Consider the following 21,094-nt stretch of genomic DNA (forward strand, 5'->3'; position numbering starts at 1 on the left):
ATAAAGCCCCATGAAGATTTAGATGAATAATTAAACCAGCATTTTTTTTCCTTTGTCGTGTCACTTGAATTTGACATAGCATACATTCTGCTTGTGTTAGAGTGTTCCTTCACCACACATGCTCATGTATACAAGCCTGCTTTCACACTGACTTCCTCCCATCTGCATGTCATCTCTGACTGCTGCCTTATTGCTAAACAGCCAGAGAGCCGAGCAGAGGAGGTGGATTCTCGTCTATATTCCCCTCCCATCCTTTATTGATGCCAGAGTAATCGCAGGGCCAGAGTACAAATCCACTTACTCTCTGCATTGCCTTAAGTAATGGATTTATGAGTGCATTAAAGAGCCGTAGTCATCCAGAGGCCCCTGCCAGACTGGCTCTCTCCTTCATTCTCCTGCTGATCGACTGTCTTTGTGTTTCGTCTGCTCTTGCTTTCTCAGCTCATATCATGTGAGATCTCTCCCTCTCTCTCTGATTCTCATCGTCTTCTCACTATTGCCTCATTTTCAGTCTCTCACATCTCAGTCTGCCTTTAAAGGCACTTGTGCCACATTTCATTCCATTACCCTCCTTTTTGTTGACTCCTACTCCTTCCTGTCTTCATCCTTAGGGGCACCCTGATGAGAAAAGAGCATTTCTGTGTGTTATTTTTTTTGTTTGTACTGTGCAGAAAGAGGCCAAAGGAGAGAGATCATTCCAGAAAGTGGTGGTGCTTTTGGGGCTTGAAATGAATTCAGAACAGCGAGTAAAGTGGCTGACTGGCAAAAAAGTTGATATTATGTATGTGGAGTGGTGGCAGAGTGGGAGCTGAATATCATCTTGAGTTCATATCTTTGAGTTTGGAGAGGAAGGCGATGTGGAGATGCAAATAGAAAAGTTGCTGCAGTGCATCAAATCTTTCTTCGGCTCTCTTGTTCCAACTTTTCCTGCTTTGTTCTTTTCTCCCGTCTGTCCGGTTCCCCTCCTAATTAAGCCCAGTGTGCAGTGACACATCTGTTCTGAGCATCCCATGAGGAACATGTCCCTGTGTGTGTCTTAGGCTCCGTCATACTGCCACACTCACAGCTTCACACAGATAATATTACAAGGTTCTTGGTTATAGAGAATGGGGTTTTAATCGCAGAATTTCTCCTAACTTATCCGAATCTTATTGATCATCAGAGCATGTGAATAAAGGAGTGAATCTTTCGAACAAAGAGGCCAGCTTTAAAAGACTGAAATCATCAAAGAAGAGAGTGTCAAAGCACACACGAAAGGCTTGAGTCAGTCTGCTTAAAATAGGCCTTTGTCATCCAGTAATCGTCTCAAGTTCTTAAATTCAGTCAGGAGAGGTTCACTTGATTTTCCTGACTGAGTGCACTCAAAGGAATGCTTTAAAAATGTCTGCTCCTGCAATTTCAGCTTCTTTTGAAACAAATTCAACACCTAACCAAACCATTTGTCTGCTGCACCCCACCATCCTCACCCGACCCCACCACCCTCACCCAATCTCACCCCACCACCACAGAGTCCTCAGAAGGTGTCTCCCTCCAGCTGGGTAACTCCAAAGACTTCATCCTCAGCTTGGACATCAAGTTCACCTCTAACGGCAGCGTGTCTGTGATCCTGGAGACCACAGAGAAGGGCCCGCCCTTCACTATCCACTACGTCACCAACACGCAGCTCATCGCTTTCAAAGACCGTGACATCACTTACGGAATCGGGCCACGGACCGCCTGGAGCACCCTGACCCGTGACCTGCTCACCGACCTCAGGAAGGGCGTCGGGCTGTCCAACACAAAGGCAGTGAAGGCCACAAAGGTGAGTCAGAGTTAAGTTTTGTGCTAAAATGAGCATCTGTTCTAACTAAAACTATTTATCTCTGCTAGAGCTAAAACAAATAGATGATCATTGATGGACAGCTATGTGTGATTGGAAGGTTGCTTCAGATTCACATGTGCTAGGCTTATAAATATGTAACGTTTGCTAATTTGTTGCATCAGATGGATGATCAGATACCAGTGCTGCATGATTAAATCAAATTGCAATTGCAATTGCAAAACCCGTCAGAGACTGCAATTATTTTTGTATTAAGTAATACTCAAAAGGTTTACAAATTGTCTGCAGAAAGGCCTTCAAGTTTACCGTAGTGCCACTTTGTATTTCTACTTTGTAGAAATACTTTTATTTTCAATGAAGGAATAACTTGTATTTTTTAGAGAAAAATGTTATTTTGCAAGCAGTACTGTAAAACTTAAGGTTTTGAATTTTTGATGCTAACTTATATTTATACGTTTTGGGTTGCGAAATGCACAGTTCGAGATTATCATGGTTCTCTGCATTTCCCTTGTTAACCAAGCAAGAAGACTCATGAAACCATTCTGTATTTATCATAATTGCAATTGCAAATCACAGTTTGTCCAGTTTAATTGCAGTTGCACATTATTACCAAATATAACCCTATCAGATACCAAAAACATCCTGCAAGCATTGTTATTAATTCTACAGTAAAAAAAAAAAAAGCTAAGCAGTAGGGGTGCAATGATACACAAAATTCCCGGTTCGGTTCGGTTCAATACGTTTTTGTCACGGTTCGATACTTTTTCGATACAAAAATAGAGAAATTTCCATGCCTTTTTTAAATTATTTATTGAAAATTAAATGTATCTGGTCCAGCTATACCTGACACATGTTCTGCTGTGCATACTTAGCACCATATAAAACAAAAACAGCACCATCTAAAAATAAGAATAATATTTAAAAAATAAATTTATCTGATGGAGAAATCACCCATCTTATGTGGTGCATTCTTAGCAGCAGAGTATATATTACAAATAAATTGCTCCCTAAATATTTTTTGAAACATTCTAACAACACAGTATCATTTGGGGGTCCCTGATGATGTATTATCTATTTTTGTCAGAATATAAAACAAACACACCCAATCCCTGACATGAAAACAATTTTAGAACCACTGTTCTATGGTGTACAGTTCTATAAGAATATTCAAAAAAACATCAAATGCAAAATTAAATGTATCTGGTGCAGCTATACCTGACACATGTTCTGCTGTGCAGAACATATCCACTGAGCTTTCAGCGCAGAGCGCCTCATCAGAAGTTGATAAAATAAATATAAAATTGCATATTGTTCAATTCAGTGGTCTCACTTCGGTCCACTGCTGTATTGAACGGTTCAATACAGATACATGTATTGTTGCACCACTACTAAGCAGACATCTTGTCAACATAATCTTTGGGCTTTCGGGAATTTTGTTTGTCTTTTTCTCTATTCCTAAACATTTAAACCACTCATTAATCAAATAAAAAAAACAGTACACCAGTGATACGCACGCATGGTTCTTGAGCCACTTGTGGCTCTTTTGTGATGACTTGAGGCTCTTTTAATTCTTACTTTGAAAATAATTAATTTGAAAATAAAACCTTAGGAACAGGAAATTTTCATATCAGAAATTATTCATTGCAAGTCACATCAATGAGGTTGTTTACCACGCTTATACAGTATTTTTTCAATTGTCAAACTTTCACCAAACTTTGTTTAATATTACCATATTAAACTCATCTTTCTAAATAAATTATTATTATCATATTTTTTTTTTTTAAATAAGAAGAAAAAAATTAACTGAGATTGCATAATTTTATCAACAATGAATATTTTTATTAGTGTATTCCCAACAATGAATTCTGTGCATATGTTGTGTTTGTTTTTATGTTAAAGCTGCATTTTATTTGTGATGTGATCAAAATGATTTACAAGATAGCAAGGGGTCGACTGATATTGAATTTTTCAGGCCGATTGTTACAGGGGTCTTTAAAGCATCTTTGAAATACTTACATTTGAGTCCTAGAATTGAAGGTTTTACAGGGTTCTTTAAAAAATGTATGATTTTTGAGAGGTCTTAAATTTTAGGTGGCACTTTTGATTGAGACATGTCAGAAAAATCTATCTGATCTACACTGTGTAGTTAGCATTGCATTTGTTTTATGAATTTGTGTATTCATGTGACAATTTGAAGCATTTTAGGCAGCGTATTTTGCACGGACTCACAAACCACTAAAGGATGAGAGAGGGAGAAGATGGGGAATTGCAAGTTTAACAAAATTTGACCTCCAGTTAAATATGATCAGGGATGGTTAGCAAGGAAGTCCAAAAAGCACCAAAGCTTCATGATGCAAAATTGTAGTGATTCTCTTTAGTTGGGTATTAAAGTTCTTAGAAAGTCTTAAATTTTAAAAATTGGGCAGCAATCCTGTATCCTTAGTTCATAAGACCAATAATATCTGTAGCCGATGTGCATTTACACTACTAGTACTTAAATACTGCAGATGGTGAAGATGGAGATCATTCGGATTGATTTTGAGCTGCTGACTGGCTGTAGACAGAAACCCAGACACTGCCTCCAGGCTGCTCTGGAGCTGCTGACTGAGAAGCTAAGCTAGAGTCAAAAGACATGATTTAGCAGATCAGCCCCTAAAGAGGGAGAGTGTTTGATGATTAGGTATATACTCTTAGAGGCAAGGCAGTCCAAAAACAGTAGGAATTAAGGTCTGATTTCTTTAAAACACAGCAAAATAAACAATTTAGCTCTAGCCTTAGAGAAATAGGTAGGGATACACTGACGTCAGTGTTGATTGGCTATTTCTCATGTTAAATCCAGCCAATAAGAAAGAATTTTCAACAGGGAATTTTGTGAGACTTTTCGAAATGAAAACAGATCCAGAGGGGAAGACACGTTGCTGCGGAGCTAAAATTGTACTCTTTAATCCTATCTGTAAAATAAAGCACCAACACAGATAATTTGCCAGATGGCAAATATCAGTCCTGATAACTGGCCAGGCAGATAAATGTTCACCCCCTAAAGATGACTATTGGTGCATAATTTTTTAACACATTTATAAAACTTACAAATGTAGATGATTTGTTGGTAAAGATCTTTATAAAATTAAATAAATCATTTTCATATTAATTATAACACTTTTTTATACAGCATTGTTGACTTAATGTCCATTATATAATCAGTCACTGGTTCTTTTCTTCTTCTTCTTTGTCTAGATCATGCCCAGACGGGTGGTGCGTGTAGTCCTTCACGGGCGTGGCTTTGTCGATAACGTCACTATCTCTACCACGGCACACATGGCCGCCTTCTTTGCAGCCAGCGACTGGCTACTACGTAACCAGGACGAGCGGGGCGGCTGGCCCATCATGGTCACACGGAAACTGGGTGAAGGCTTCCGACCTCTGGAGCCCGGCTGGTACTCGGCTATGGCTCAGGGTCAGGCCATGTCCACTCTAGTGAGAGCGTACCTGCTCACCAAGGACCAGGCTTACCTCAACGCTGCCCTCAAGGCAGTGGGACCCTACAAGGTGCCTTCAGCGCAGCACGGGGTCAAAGCTGTGTTCATGAACAAATATGACTGGTATGAAGAATACCCCACCACGCCCAGCTCCTTTGTCCTCAACGGCTTCATCTACTCCCTGCTGGGACTCTTTGATTTGACTGAGACGGCCGGGGAGAAGCTGGGCAGGGAGGCGGGGCAGCTGTTCAGCCGCGGCATGGAGTCCCTAAAGGCTATGCTGCCGCTCTTTGACACGGGGTCGGGGAGCATCTATGACCTGCGTCACTTCATGTTAGGCACTGCGCCCAACCTGGCACGCTGGGACTATCACACCACGCACATTAACCAGCTGCAGCTCATTGCATCTATAGACAGCTCTCCCATCTTTAAGGATGTGGTCAAACGATGGAAAAACTATTTAAAAGGGATCCGTGCCAAGCACAACTAGACGCACTGAAACCATCGTATGGTAAACAGCAGAGATGACGGCTGAGAGGTTGAATATATCCATGTGTGAGAACTTAATGAATGTGAGGCGGTGCTCACATTGTGTGTCTGTGTGCGGTGGAGGCTCATAAACTAAAAGACGAGTTTATTCAGCTGCAGCTCAAACACTAAACATTTCTCGTCTGCTCGGTTGCAGGTTTTATCTCCTCTGCAACATCAACTGTAGCTCTCCTCTCTGGTTTTTCTTTCCTTGAGCTAGTGTTTGTAATTATGCACAGACCTAGTTTCTGAGTGTGTGTCAGTGTGTGTGTTCAGGAAGAGCACATCGTGGGAGCGTGTTGTTTAGAGTAACAATATAAAATGTCAGAGGAAGATGAAACTCCTTGGGTTGTAAAATCGGAGTCACATTTCCAACATTCATCGACGCATCCGCCACAAGCTTCTTCTCCAGGTTTATTTTTTTACGATTTCAGCCAGATTTGCAAAGTTTATTAAAATAAAACACAAAATATATTTTAAGAGTCATTTTTGAGGAGAATGTTGCCAAAAAACTTTATTATGAATCATGTTTTTGTTTTATTTTTCCCTCAAACCTCATTTTAGCTCCAAACCTTCAAAGCTTAAACATTTTAAATAAAAAAAAACATTTTTAAGTGAGATAAAATAATCTCACTATCCTTTTTTTTACTTTCTGCTTCCTTACTGGCAGCTTCCTGTTCTGTTTTAAGCCCCCCACCCTCTCTAAAAAAGCGATAACAGTTACAAATAATATTGGAGGGGATTATGTTGTTATTCCTTTAGCGAGCTCATCTCCATTTAAATATTAATTTCCTTTTATTATGTTTATTCACTCGTGGATGAGGTGTTTGTCAAGCTGCTTGAAAATGGCTCTAAAGGATAAACACCTCAACCCTCCAGTTTTGAGTCCAGATGGTTAAAGACTGGCTCTGCTTCCTGCAAGTCTCCATGCTTCCTGCCCACAATTCCTCTGTTTTTTCAGCCAAGTTTCTGAGATGAAACACGACAAAGTAAAGGTAAAAGCAGGGCTGCATTTACACTGCAAGCCCTGCTTTTACCTTTACCTTTTCTTAGACTTTTCACTTTAAAGGACTCGCATACAGAGGAGCTAAAATAGCTAGATTTCAGTGTGACTTGTGCTTTAGCCTGCTGTATGAATTCAGCCTGAAGGTCTCCACAAATTTAGTCTCCCTGATCCATTTTACTCCTGCAACAATCCTAAAAAAATATCCCCCTTATTACTGTTTATCTTAGTCCAGATGCCTCTTCAGTGCTGGTACATTCAAGCAATGTTGCAAACTGTGTCTCAGCTGCAAACAAAAAACAACTCAAGTCCTTTTATTGGCCAAAAGCTATCCATGCTCTTTTGCAGGTCATAGCTACTGCATCTCTTGACTTCCTGTCCTTGAGTCATTCTAGCATCAGTGTCGGCATTCACAAATCACAGAACTTACCCACTGAGTTAGAAGTCACTGTCACAGATGAGCTTTGCATCTGCAGAAGTTAAGAGAAGCTAGAAAATAGTCAGGATGTTGATGGAGTCAGTGAGCCAATTTTATTCATTTTCTCCAACAGTGTGATGTCTTGAAGCGGACATGGCTACATCTGATAACTATCCCTCATGGCTAAACTCTATTAGCATCATCCTCCAGTTCCAGCCACTCTGCCGATGAGCAGCAGATGTGAATGAGTCAGTCTTGACCAATTCTGACACATGACAGTTTGGACTGCACACAATTTTTTAATTGTGGTTCAAAAGGGCCAGCTGTGTCAGATTTAAGCCTCATATTTAGACATGCACACAGCAGATAAGGTAATAACATGCCAAAGCTCTGAGTGGACATTCATCCATGCATTTTATTGACTTCATGTTGCCATAATGAACTGATTTGGGGTTGTTTTCATAAGATTTTGGCCTACATACACATTATTCGGGTATAGCAAATCTAGTTCTCTAATCACAGCTGATTATTTTATCTCATTATCTCAGGAAAACAAAACAAAAAGTAGACTGGGCACTGTGATAGACCAGATTACCACATTGTGGGGTCAGTAGAGCTACAAAAAAGGCTCACATGACTTAATGCCCCTATGTCTGCATGTTTATTGTAAATAGAGAAGCTCAAATATTCCTCCAAAGTCATTGAAAATGGACTTGGTGAATGCAGAATGAAATCTTAAGTCACATAATCTAACTCACAATGAAGCAACATAATGGTGTGGAGGCTGACTTCTGCTGAAAGACTTTGGGGCCTCGTTCTGGTACCTGGCCAACCCAACCCAATCCTCATTACTCCGAAGACAGTCACAAAATCCATTATGGAAAGAAATTACACCTGTTTCTTTTACTTCTATTTTCTATTGGCATTTTATTTATGAATCTTTTCAAATACTGAGGCAGTTTTTATTCCATTACTGCCTTTTAAAACACGTTTCTCCCTTAAAAGTAGAGATTCAGGCACTGGCACAATTTTAAAAGTATCAAAGAAGCGCTAGTATTGGAAAAAACCAACGCTACCCAACCCTAGTTAACACTTCTTTCATATTAACTTAAATTTACCATGAGCACTGAAGTAAACACATAGAATTTAAAGAATAAGCACGACAGCATGCATTGCTGTTATTTCTCACACTGATGAGGTAAGAGAAGCCTATTTTGAAATTGTGCTTCTCCAACTCTTTGTGCACTATAGACTAAGTCAAGATCTTTGGTAAACAACTGGAAATGACTCCTTATCAGTGGAAAATGGAGTATATTAAAGGTATTCAAAGATCCCAGTGTATAGGCTTGGAGGGCAGAGAGTGTAGTGGCAGCCTTCTTTGACCCCTATGTGGAGCTGCAGCAATGGGCATTTTACTCATCCATGTTTTCAAAACAACATGTTAAACTTAAAGTTTTTGTCACTGTGAACAACTATAAGAGTTACAGCCTGAACTTAGCCTCTGTAATGTTTACATACCAGAATCCTTCTCCTTACATTGTCCAGAGTGAAAGTTTACAAAAGTATGGGCAGTCATTACTTGATGTGATAGAATAATGATCACTGTCAGCTTAGCACAATTACGAATAGTCATGTGCAGACAAGGCCATCCATAAAGCGGGGATAAAAAGGAGAGCTTTCTGGTGCCCAGCCAAACTGAGGGCCCATCGAGTTCAGCAAAGCCATGGTCTATTGTAAAGTTAAGCTGTGATATCCATATTTTATATTTAACCTGAGTAATAACCATTCTTATTAAGAAACAAATATCTTTATTCATGTGTGTAGTAAATAGCCTTCTTAAAAATGTACATTCCTTCTGTCAAAAAAAGAATTAAAATGGTTTACGAATTGTTAGAATGGGTTAATAATGGCAAAAAAAAAAAGTTGGAAGAAGGTGGTGAAGTTGAATTTTAAAAGTAGCATAAATGGGTTGAAGTGGCAAAAATAGGCATAAATAGTGGTAAAAGGGAGTTAAAATGTGTCTGAAATGGCTTTAAATTGGCAAAAATGGTTGGAAATTTGGTGAAATGGGATAAACTTTGATATAAACTGGCAAAAAAGGTTAAATGAGAAATAAAAAATAGGCAGATATTGGCAGTAATTGGTTAAACTACAAAAAATGTGCATATCAAATGGTGAAATGTGGTTAAAATGGAGAAAAATTGGTTGTAAAAATGGGTTAATAGTTGCAATAATATGTCAGCAGGGGCAACATTAAGCTTAAGTGGCAAGAATTGGTTCAGAAGTGGCAAAAACAGGCAGAGAAAAAGTGATGGGATGAGTTTAAAGCTGACAAAAATAGGTGTTAAATGGCAAAAAATGTGCTAAAATTGGTGGGAAAAAAATGAAGAAAAGGGGTAAAAAATTAACAAAATTGGTGTAAAGAGGCAACAGTGTAATATAAAAAATACAACCTTTCTTGCCTGCCATTGTGCTGCTTCATGAGTGTGACGTCACATTAAAGCTAAGGATGGATGTGTGCCCACTTAGGCTTGTGTTGTAATGACTTACATGCTTTTATTTCCATTAGACTCTCCTGAACTGCCAAACTTAAACGCCATTTAAATCCCTGACCTTGCTTTCATTGTGAAAATGTTCTTGGGTTTGAACAACAGCATTATTAGCTGCAGCCTCATTTCAAAGATGTTGTCCCTTTTGACCTTCAGAGATGTTTGTTTACCTCTGTTTGTCTCTGACTCTGAACTTCCAGATCATAATTGCCGGATACAAGTGTAGGTTGTGTAGATGTTGTGTGTTCAGGTGGAGCTTTCTCTCCCTAACATGCCAATTTATAACATTTAAATCGGGAATGCGCGCCGCGCTGAAGGTCGAGGTGAAGTCTGGACAAACACAAAAGAGGCTGTCAGTCTCAGCAGGCTCTCATTGCTCCTCTGGGCTGCTGCGGGTGCATGAACTCAGCGTTTTTAATCTGAGTGCTGCCCTGTTGACCGCAGCGCTGAGAGAAACGGCCTCGCAGAGACACTAACAATTCACCCGGCTAATAGGCCTGAGAGGCTGCACGCGGTACAGTCCCCAGTCTGAGGATGAGTCAGCATCCAGTGGCATCGCACCGGCAAAGAAAAACAAAGTGGAGCCCTCAGCATTAATGAGGCTCTCATCGATCTACCTTAAAGATTATTAATGGGAAGCAGGAGACTCAGGCTGGTTTGGCCCTCTGAAGGTGTTGATGGTGGATTTTCTTTGGCCATTTTCATAAGACTTTGAAAACTTTTCTCCTCATGGTCGGCTTTAAGTTCAGCTTATGTAAAGACGGATTCAAAGAAGCCTATAAATCATTTTAATGTTACGGTGGTTTGAAGAATTGGCTTTGCCACTGAGACAGCTGATTTGCTTTCATTCAAACAGGGTTTCAAATCCTCTGTGTGTTTCTTTATGACCGTATGGCTTTCTGTGGAGCTCTGCAACTACATTTAGAAAGAAGTGAGGATTTATAACCAAGTGTTGGGGCCACGGTTAAAAAATAATCACACATTATTGAGAAAGAGAAGCTTTTACATTTCAAGAATGGGGAATCATTTTAAGAGGGAAATGTAGGAAATAAGAGCAGTGAAATCCAGTAGATATTTTATATTTTGTTTGTTTATTGAGCTCCATATCGCAGCATTTAAAGCCTAAGCTTGCCTGTGATGCCCATCTCTTGCTGGGCCGTTTTTTACATCAAACACAACAAAAAAAGACATGACAGTACAAAACCAAGCTTAACATATTTTTAAGAGCACAAAACTCATAACTAAAGATGCATTGATACTACTTTTTCAAACCAAGTACAACTACATGCATTTACCTCCTTATGTATTTACGTACATAACCTCCATGCTCAGTTAACTAGAGGCAAACCTCTTGCTGCAAAGTCATACTGCATATAGTATCGGCCAGTGATGTGCAAATAGGCTGTCTAAATGGTTAAAGTTACATCCACAAGTCTGTTAAGCTGTTTCTGAATATTTTATGTCAATTCAGGCCCATAGTGGCAACTGCTCCATCTAAACTGTAACACAGCCAGCTGCCACTAGTAGCCCCCGTTACACCTGCAAACATAAAAACTGCCCACAAATGTAATAAACCATGAATGTGATACAAATCTGCAGTTTCTAGTGTAATAATCCCACAAATATAAGAAATTTCACACAAATGTAGTAACAGTTACATTTACAGGGATTTATTATGTTGGTGTGAAGGTACAAATCTACAGCTTGTAGAAATTGTAATAATTTCCCTCAAAGTTAATATGAATATGAAAAAGAATGTTTGTGGTTTAAGTCACCTTAAACTCAAGACATTTTAAAAGAATGTAGTCATGGCAATTTTGTGTTCGCCTTGAAACAGGAAGTAGTACAACCGTAAAGCTTAGCAGAGTGGATTAAAATGTGTTGAAAGGTGCTTTGAGGAAGTTATAAATTAAGGAAAGAAACTGTTTTCACCTAGACTGTGTTATTATTTTACTGTAGCTTAAAACCCTTAACCAAAAATTTGTTTTTAAGCCTTAGGAAGTTTGAACCCTGTGTGTTTAAGAAAGTAACTTCTTTTAACAGGGAGAGACTTTAAACTTTGACACCTCACTTGTGAAAAAGTCCTGTTTTTGTCAGACTTTGTAAACTGTGTAGTGGCTTGCATTTGGATAAGACAAACCTCCCCTGAGGGCTCAATTCAAAAAGAAACCCTTTCATTTTGCAGACTTTTACAAAATTGACATCAATCCAGTGTTTTAAGACTGAAAAAACTACTTCCTGTTTCATGGCGAACAACAAAATCACCATGGCAACTTTTTTGTGACTTGAGCTTAAGCTGACTGAAACCTGTTCACATTCCAGTTTTTTGGAAGTTAATCCAGTTCTGACAGGTAGTGAATTTTACCTTCCCACAAACCATTAAATCCCTGCATGTTTGCAGAAAGGAAACTGCTATTATATTTGTGGGATTACTTCATTTAAAGCTGCAGATTTGTGTTTGTTTGTGGTTTAATACGTTTATTCATGAGCACTGCCATGCTGCCAAAGTGCTCTTTAACTCGATGTAAACAACAGCAAACTGGTAGCATCATTTTGACCTGGGAAGTGGGGATAAAGAGGCTGTGTTAGGTTATATTGAGACATAATCAAAGTATTGCGTGACAATATTGAGCTCAAAATTATGGGAGTTAACCTGCAAAGAGGATTGAAGGACAGCAGTGCTACCACTGCTAACTTTAGCCACATTTTATAAACCAATTATGCTCTGTTTACAGAATGTATTTTCTTGATGTAAGACTAGCCGACTAAACACTTAAAATCTGCATTTCATGGGATGTGAAATTATTTGCTTTGGAACATGACTAGTATCTATGAGTGTGAGAACTATTACTTTGGCTTGGTATTGGCACTGTTAATCAATACTGGTATCAGAATCGGGTCATCCCCACGCATCACTCAACAATCCTGACTCAACAGTCAGATGAATAGGATGCAGCAACTCCCATAGAATAAAATATAGAGGAAAGCACTAGGTAATTTATGACCACCTGACCCCAGTTAAAAAAGGACGTTCTTTATTTAGAATCATTTAAGATCAAACTTGATTTCTGCAAAAGGAAAAGTTAACAATGCAGATGCAACTACTTCTAAAACATGCAAAATTACATGACGTACTGTACTCAGTCTGATCGTTCTTATTCTTTTATTTATTTTATATTTTAAATTTTTCTTTTCTCCTCATACACAGCTGTCCTGCTAGCTCATAGAGTTATAAACTGTGGATGAAAGATAGGGATATTGATGCTATGGTTTAAAATGTTAAAACACAGAGAAAGGTTACCTATATTGTTTTATTCTGATAATACAGGTTTATTTTTCACTCTTGCTGATTTTTCTTTTAATTCTTGGTAGCATTTTCCTCCTAGATACTTGCAAAACCCATATTTTGCCGTTTTTACAGCAGATGTAGAAACCTGTAGTTTAAAGGGAACATTCAGGAATAGAAGTTTTGAGTGTGATTCTTTATTTTGTTTATACCAAAGTCATTGATTTCAGTAGATTTGAATTTGTATATTTTTGTGCAAAGTGATTTCCATTCAGCATTTAGTGTCGTGGAGACGTCACAGAGAGACACTGCCTTTTGAGAGCTATTCGTTTTTCAGATGTAGATTGAGTAGATGATAATTAATAAGAAATGTAAAACTTGCTTCTGTCAAAGGGGATGTGTGCAAGTAGAGATAAGCATTTAGTCAGCTACTGTTTTAATGAACCAATAGCTGCAAATCCTCCTTCAGAGTTTGCTTTTTTTATTGGACTTTGTGCAACATTCATCATTTGTTGGAATAATTTGCAGAGACGTGAGATATTTTGCTAGATAGACACAAAAGCACAACTGCCATGTTCCACTCTCATCTTTTCGGGTGTGTTTTGTTGGGATTGCTTGGTCTTTCTGTTCAGGATAATGAGCAACACCTTCATTCAGGAAGCTGCTATTATTGTTCACTGTGGCACAGCTATGACAACTTCAGTTTCCGCGTTTTTATGGTGTTTTCCTCTGTTGTTTTCTCCACTTTTTGTTGAAGACTTAAACATATGGCCGCTGAGGTCAAATGTGATTTATGCAATAAAATGTTTACTGGGGTTGTGACACCACAGGAGACCCAGAGCGGTTGTACAGACTTGCAATCCAAGCACAATGTGCAAATGCTACCATTTTTTATTCTAAGGAAGAGAGGTGTTTATATACAGAGTAAATCTTTGTGCTTTAAAAGTTTGCTTTTTAAAGGTGTAAAAATAAAAGCATTTTTCTTAATCTTCTTGTCTGTTTGTTCTCCTTTACTCTTTTACAGCTCACATAAAAGATCAGTAGAATAAAATGTCATAAATTTCAACTCATGGAAAAGAAGAGAAAAGCAAAATGTCTTGTAAAAATAATAATACCTTGTCCTACTTTTGTGTGAGTTCCCCAAGAACACATGAAATTGTCATCTGAAAAGATTGAATTATGTACCATATGAAGATATTTCAAAAAGTGATGGTAATTTATGGATAATAATTTTTTTACAGATAGGCCCCATGATACGCTCTAGATCTGAAAAACTGAACCCCTAATCTGATGCATCAGATAAATAAAACCAGTTGTCCTCATTTAGACATTATCCTTTAGAATAGGGGTGTCAAACTCAAGGCCCAGGGGCCAAATCCAGCCCGTGGTACAGTAATACCAGGCCCACCAGATCATATCTTATTTTTATTATAACAGGCCCACTGGTATGACGTCTGTAGATTTCCACCAATTCAAAAAGGTAAACTGAACCCTGATGATTTAGAATAACCCTGAGTCATAAAAATGGGAATATGTAAATAGTTAAAAAAACAGATAAAAAGTCAGGAATACTGGAAAATAAATTTATGTTTTAATTTCATATTCTTAATTTTGCATCTCACAGTTATGACGCAAAGTTACGGTTTTGACTTTTTATTTCATATTTTGACCTTTTCAATTCCCAATTTTTACTTTTTATCTTACTCTTTGACTTTTTATGTCCTCAATTTTACAATTTTAAGAAATATTTTAACCATTTAAAGTGAAGATTTTGATTTTTTTTTTCTTACATTTTGACCTTTTAGCTCCTTACTTTGACTTTTATCTCATAATTTGACCTTTTAAATCCTCATTTTAAACTCTGAGTAATATTTTGACCTTTTAAACTCAAAATGTAAAAAAAAATTCTCACGCTTTGATATTTTAAACCAATGATTTTGAAATTTATCTTTTATTTTGACCTTTAAAACTCATGATTTCAAATTTTTCTCATGTTTTGACCATTTAAAATCATGATTTCAACATTTTATCTCATATATTTGCCTTTTAAAAACATTATTTTGACTTTAAATGCCATGTTTTGACTTTTTGAGCTAATATATTTTATTTTTTATTACAGATTTTGAGCCTTTAAAGGTTTTTTTCCCACATAAATTATTGCTGGTGTGTTGTTGACAGTTAATGGTTAAATTTTGACCCTGTTCGGCCCTCAGGTTGGACCCAAATTCAGGATTCGGCCCCTGCTGTGATTAAGTTTGACATACCTGCTTTAGAATAAGTCAGATGAAAGATTAGTTGAGTGACTCTATTTTTTACTGAGCCCAGTTTTATTTTTTACTTTTCAAGAGAAAAAGAGGAAAAATTAGCTTTTGAATGCCCAGACCACTACTGTATCATTATCATACTACTAATAATAAATGTTATACATCTGTAGGCATATTTGAATGATTCTACCATCAGTTCCTCATCATTTATCAGTGTGAAAGACCTCATAGATAAAGCTGTAAACTGAACATGTTTTGAATTCGGCTGCCACAGAAGGAAACACATTAGTTTATGGGCATGATGTGTTCCTGTTCCTGTCATAGCAGCTGAATTCTCACTGAAAGTGTCCTGAAAAGTCCAAGAACATGCATGATCTCTACAAAAGAGTGAAGCTGTGTATGATTGTATGTAGGAGGGAAGCCACAAAGCTTTTTCAGGCCCTCTGCGGAGAGCTCAGGATGAAGGTACTAATAAGGCAGAATAATATGAGACAATAATATATAGTGATCTTTTTTCCCAGTATTGCAATTGCAATTTGACGTGCAATTATTTTTTAAGTTCCTCATCTAATGTGTTTTTCAAAAAACACAAGCAATAAATCATTCTATATAATAACTAGCACAATATTAGATCAGAGTAGGTCTAATTGTGATTTATTTTGACTTATGTTGAATATTGAACAGAAACAAGAAAAGTAGTTTTTTTTTTTATAATGCACCGTCTGTGATTTGAAAATTGCAGCAGGCCATGTTGTGATTTAATCTAATTTTGTATTAATTTCCCAGCCCTTGATACGTTGCATTTACTTATTTGTGGACTTTAATTGTGAAGATTTCCAGCTTTTTATTGACTGATGTTCTCAAGCACTAAATGAGCAACTTAAAGACATTACTTCCGTTAATATAATAAACTGCCAATAGATTTAAAGGTCACATAGTATGCAAAATACACTTTTTTCAGGCTTTTCTTACAAAAATATGTACCCCTAGCCTGTCCACAATCTCTCCAAAATCAGACCCCCCCCCCCAATTTAAAGCCACAGACACAGAAACAACTCACTCTAAGATGGGCTGAAACAGAGTGGTTTTTAGACATGCAAAAATCCAATACTACCTTCACAGGCATGTTTTGAGGACCTCTGAGAACAATATAAACTTGTTTTAAAAGGGTAAAATATGTCCCCTTTAACATAAGGTTGGAGGTAACAGCTCGGTGATATTAAAATAATTTTAAATATGTAGTAGCAAAATTAACATAATTCCAAAAATATCTGTATTATAGTAAATGTCGTCTATATTCTGGTCATAGTATATGATTATGTAGCTCATCAACCACAATAGTACTTCTTGGAGCTGTTCCCCTCTTCTCCCTCTTCTTCTCCATGTCTCAGATATAATGTCTCTGGGTTTCTTTACAGCAGAAGCTTGGGTTAAACATGTTCCTTTTTCGACTCCTTTTTTTCTACCCCCCATTATCACCAGCACTACTGTTTTCAGCTGTAGTGCTGGTGATAATGGGAGCAATGGTTTGGCACTGGGTAGTTCCTGTGATCTGACTCCAAAGATAAAACGTTTCCTCTCAGCTGCTTGTGTCTTTGTTCGTTCACTCTGACTCTGTGGTAGAGAAACAGTTTGTTCATACTGCTCATCGTCCCTGTGAAGCCGCTCAGAAGAAAAACAATCCTTATAAATAATTTACCCTAATTAGGCTATTCTGATCCAGTGAGGAGCGCAGACACCTGAGAAGGTCTGTGTCTGCTGCCACCAGCCTGCATTTTTCATTACCTTCTGGCATTTCTACAATCCGGCCATAATTTCTCCCACACAGCCACACACTTCACCCCACACATTTCATTCCTCTCTTTTCCTCCACGCTAATGATATTACCGTCCCTCCTGACGGAGAGTCTGTCTCCCAGTCCGGTAATTAGCCCAACATAAAGCCCATAAACTGAGTCTCTTCATGGCCTCTGCTGCCATTCATGAGATCACTGCGATAACATTACAGTGGATCCTTGGTTACCAGCGTCCGGAGGCCGCAGGCTTCACGGTGTCCATAAATTTACTGGCTTGATAAAATTAACACTTCGTTGAACCCTGCGTTATTGGATTTGTTTGTGTGATGTTGGGGGTCTCTGAGGAGATGGGGGAGGAGAAAGTGGTTGTAGAAACAGAAACATTAGATCTGCTGTGCTTTATGAGGGCAGTTTGTAGATTTACAGCATCTGAGGTTCACCTAGAGGAGCAACTTTCCTCTTGAGTTTGGATCTAAAAGCAAACAAAGTTAGATATTTGGAAGAATAAACTTTTTTGCCCTCTGGCGGTATGTTAAAGATGAAAAAAATCAATATCTCTCATATCTCTCTATTATAGATACTTTCAAGGCTGCAGCAGCTTGGCTTAGCTTAGCAAAAAACTTCAAGCAGAGACAACAAGAAGGGCTGGCCCTCTTCAAAGGGAAAAAGCACACAAACAAGCACCTCTGAAACTCACAAATTAAGTTTTAGTGATGTAAAGGGTCTGCTCCAGGGTCTTACATCACCCTGTCTGGGTTTCTTTTTGCTAAAACAGCCTTATACTGTACACCCTTGGTTCTTAAATGGTGGGTCAGGACCCAAACGTGGATTGAAAGACGTTTTCAGTGGGTCAAAGATGCCTGGAGAAGAATAAGCAGCACAAAGTGTGCTCTTATTTTGAAGGCTGTGTCTCTTTTGTTCCATCCCATAGTACACCGCCTCATGTTTTATTTAAAACATTCGATTATTGAAAAATTGATGAAATGTGGGCTGAAATTTGTTGTTAAGGAGGTGGTGGGTCATGATGCAGGACCAGCTAAGAGCGCCTGCATGTTTCCTGTGACGGAGCAACTTATAAAAGACTAAAGTGTGCTAAAAACCATTCATGTCCTTAATGTTCATGTTATCATTATCTTAGAATCCAAATCCTCTTCATCCATCAAAAAGGAGGATGCTTAATGCCTAAAAAAACACTGCTAATTACTCTTTATGTCTAAGTGTGTCACTACTCCCTGAAGAAGGCTCAAACTGAAATGTGTGGGTGTATTTTTAATGTTTCTAGCTCCATGAATTAAAGCTCTTTGTTATTTTCAAACCATCCTGTGTGCCTGGACCTGTATCACAATGTTTTGTGGTTTTAGGTCTCCCTTTTTTGAAAGTATTCCTTCTTTGAGCACCTGTGGTTTGAGGGTTACCAGAAGCACTCCCGCTGTCTCTCTTTTTCACTCAGGCATGCCTGCACACCAGACTATTTTAAGCCTGATTGTAGGTAGTGATGTTCCTGGAGAGATTATTTCAAATCTGGTTGATTGCAAATCATAGCTGCATTAAGTGAACTAGTCCAACCTTAAGAGAACAGTCCAAATCTAGCGCTATTTATCTAGACAGCATCATAGTGGTAGTGGGTAAACATACAAAGCTGGTTTGCAGACATTAGCAGCGCTAGCACCGCCAGCCTTCAACATTAACATTCATATCTGTGCTCAATGTCGTCACCCAATGCTTCAGTAATATGTGAGTATGACCTGACACAGCCTATGTACAACTTTATCTCCATTTTTTACCTCAGTGTAGTTCTAAACTGCACCGTTCCTACAAGAGAAAAAGCTTTGCTAACTATTTCCACCTGTTTACAGTCTTTATGCTAAGCCAAGGTAACTGCCTGCTGACTGTAGCCTCATATTTTACAGACAGAATAGACGTCAGTTATCGATCTTCTCATCCAACACTCTGACAGAATGAGAACAAGCAGAATTTCTAAAATGTTGCCGTTGTCCTTTTGAAACTCTTCCTTGTTATTAGCGCCTCCCTCAGCAGTCTGTCTTAAAACTTCACTAAATCATCAGAGAATCAGTTTCTCCCCCAAATGCTCTGCCAAATGGTTTTCAAACTTCACCTCTTATCTTGTTTCATTTGTGCTGCTGAGCTGACAGCGCTGTGAAATTCAGCTCAGCCTCTCTCTCTCCTCTAAATGAACACCAGAGACGGAGGAACGGCCATTACACCACAATAAAATAAATCTCTTCTCTCAGCTTCCAAACCTGGTAATTGCTTTCTTTTGCTCATCCATGAGCAGCTGGAACATTTGCTTAAAGTGTTTTAGAGGATGAAAATCTTCAACCATGCAATCAGCAGTGGAGTCAGAGATGACGACGAAGCTGGAGGAGGAGGAGCAGTGGGGAGTCGAGTCGATAGAGAAGTAGTACAGAGACGTACAGGAGAGGAAGAAGAGACAGATTTCTATATTGAATGAAAGAGAAAGATCTGTGAAAGTCTGAAGCTCAGCAGAAGAAGGAAAAAGAGTGCCTGGAGTGTCACAACTATTAATAATGTATGAGGGGGGCGTCCGCCACACGCTCTCCTCATTTGAAGACACAAACTACACCTCATCAACCAAAACACCAGGGAGGCCCCAACACTGAGAGCAGCTGCAGCACAGCAGCCTGCGTCAGTGAAGAACATCACACATCTGTCCCGACAACACGACACAAATAATACAACACAGGCGACACCTCGTTAGCATTATTATTCATATTATTATCACAAATACAGAGAGGGACAGCATTGTTCCATCAAGGAATCAAGCAGCAAAACAGGATTTGATGTGATTATTCCTTCTTTGACTCTTCCACTGTTTTCCAGACTCCATCTTTGCCATCAGGCAAATCCATCTTGAAAAGCTCCAATCCCCAACTGCCATGCTGAACTAAACACTGTTTGGACCAATCAGCATCAATCGAGGAGAACGAGGTGGAATTAATGGGTGGGGTTAAGGTGTACTTAATGCCATTTTCAATGACGGCCTTCAGTGTGATGATTAGCTCAGTATAGTTCTGGCACAGCATCAATTTTACGAGAACTGGACCATGTTTCTGCATGAAACGAAGACCTTTTAAACAACACTAAAAGCTTCTCATAATTGGAAAGAGGTTTTCGCTCTACTGTCGTCCTGTTTTGGCTTGAGTTTGTGAGAGTTACGGGGGGGTTAGTTGTGTGAGTGGGTATATACAATGGCTGCTAGTGGAGTGATTAGCTCGCACTTATCCACAGCGGTATTTTTGTCAGAGAGCCACACTGAAAGCTTTTCATGATGGCAAAGATGTTTTCACTCTTCTCCCGGTCTGCCTTTGTATGGGTTTGCCATCGTTACGGATGGGGTTTCCTGGAGTATCCGAAGGTAGCTATTAGCTCAGATGTAGCTGTAAGAAAGTAGCAGTTTAATCAGAGCTGAACCACAGTTCCTATTAAAACAAGAGCCACAACGAAAGCTTGTCTCAGCAGAGAAGACGTTTTTAAAAATCTACTGCAGCGGTAACCTGTCAGCTCAGGAGAAGCACATGTGCACAACGTAATTTTGTTGTGTTGCTCTGATTGGCCCGTCATGAATGTGACAGACAGAATGTTCTTCCAATCACCTTCTGAGAATTTTTAAAAATGTCCTGCCCTGTCCGGATGCTTTTTATGGGAGCTTTCCCAGATGAATGTGAAACATATCCATGCGATGGATATTTGGAACAGTCAGCGTAGCGTGTCAGACTACATTTCAGAGGATATTCATGTGTGATTTATACATGAAACTTTATTTGACAGGTGCACCTATAAGAAATGTTTTAATAATCCTATAAAAATGTAAACCTCCCATAGATTAAACAACCTGACACTGAATAAAATAGCTGAAATTATAACCCTCTTGATCTGTTAGAACAGCAGTTCCCAAACTTCTCCTGTGGGCCCCC

At 38.7% G+C, this 21,094-nt stretch overlaps 1 protein-coding gene across 1 annotated transcript in view; it reads left to right on the forward strand.

Moving 5' to 3' along the window:
- glceb (glucuronic acid epimerase b) overlaps nt 1-6,295 on the forward strand; it is a 104,238-nt gene extending 97,943 nt beyond the window's left edge. The window contains exons 6-7 of the mRNA XM_041784256.1: nt 1,509-1,801; nt 5,054-6,295. Of these exons, the coding sequence (XP_041640190.1) occupies nt 1,509-1,801; nt 5,054-5,785 (1,025 nt within the window). The 3' untranslated portion in view covers nt 5,786-6,295. The remainder of the gene's footprint in view (nt 1-1,508; nt 1,802-5,053) is intronic.
- The last annotated feature ends 14,799 nt before the right edge of the window (nt 6,296-21,094 follow it).

The sequence above is a fragment of the Cheilinus undulatus genome, linkage group 1 (genome assembly GCF_018320785.1).
Source record: "Cheilinus undulatus linkage group 1, ASM1832078v1, whole genome shotgun sequence".
NCBI lineage: Eukaryota > Metazoa > Chordata > Actinopteri > Labriformes > Labridae > Cheilinus > Cheilinus undulatus.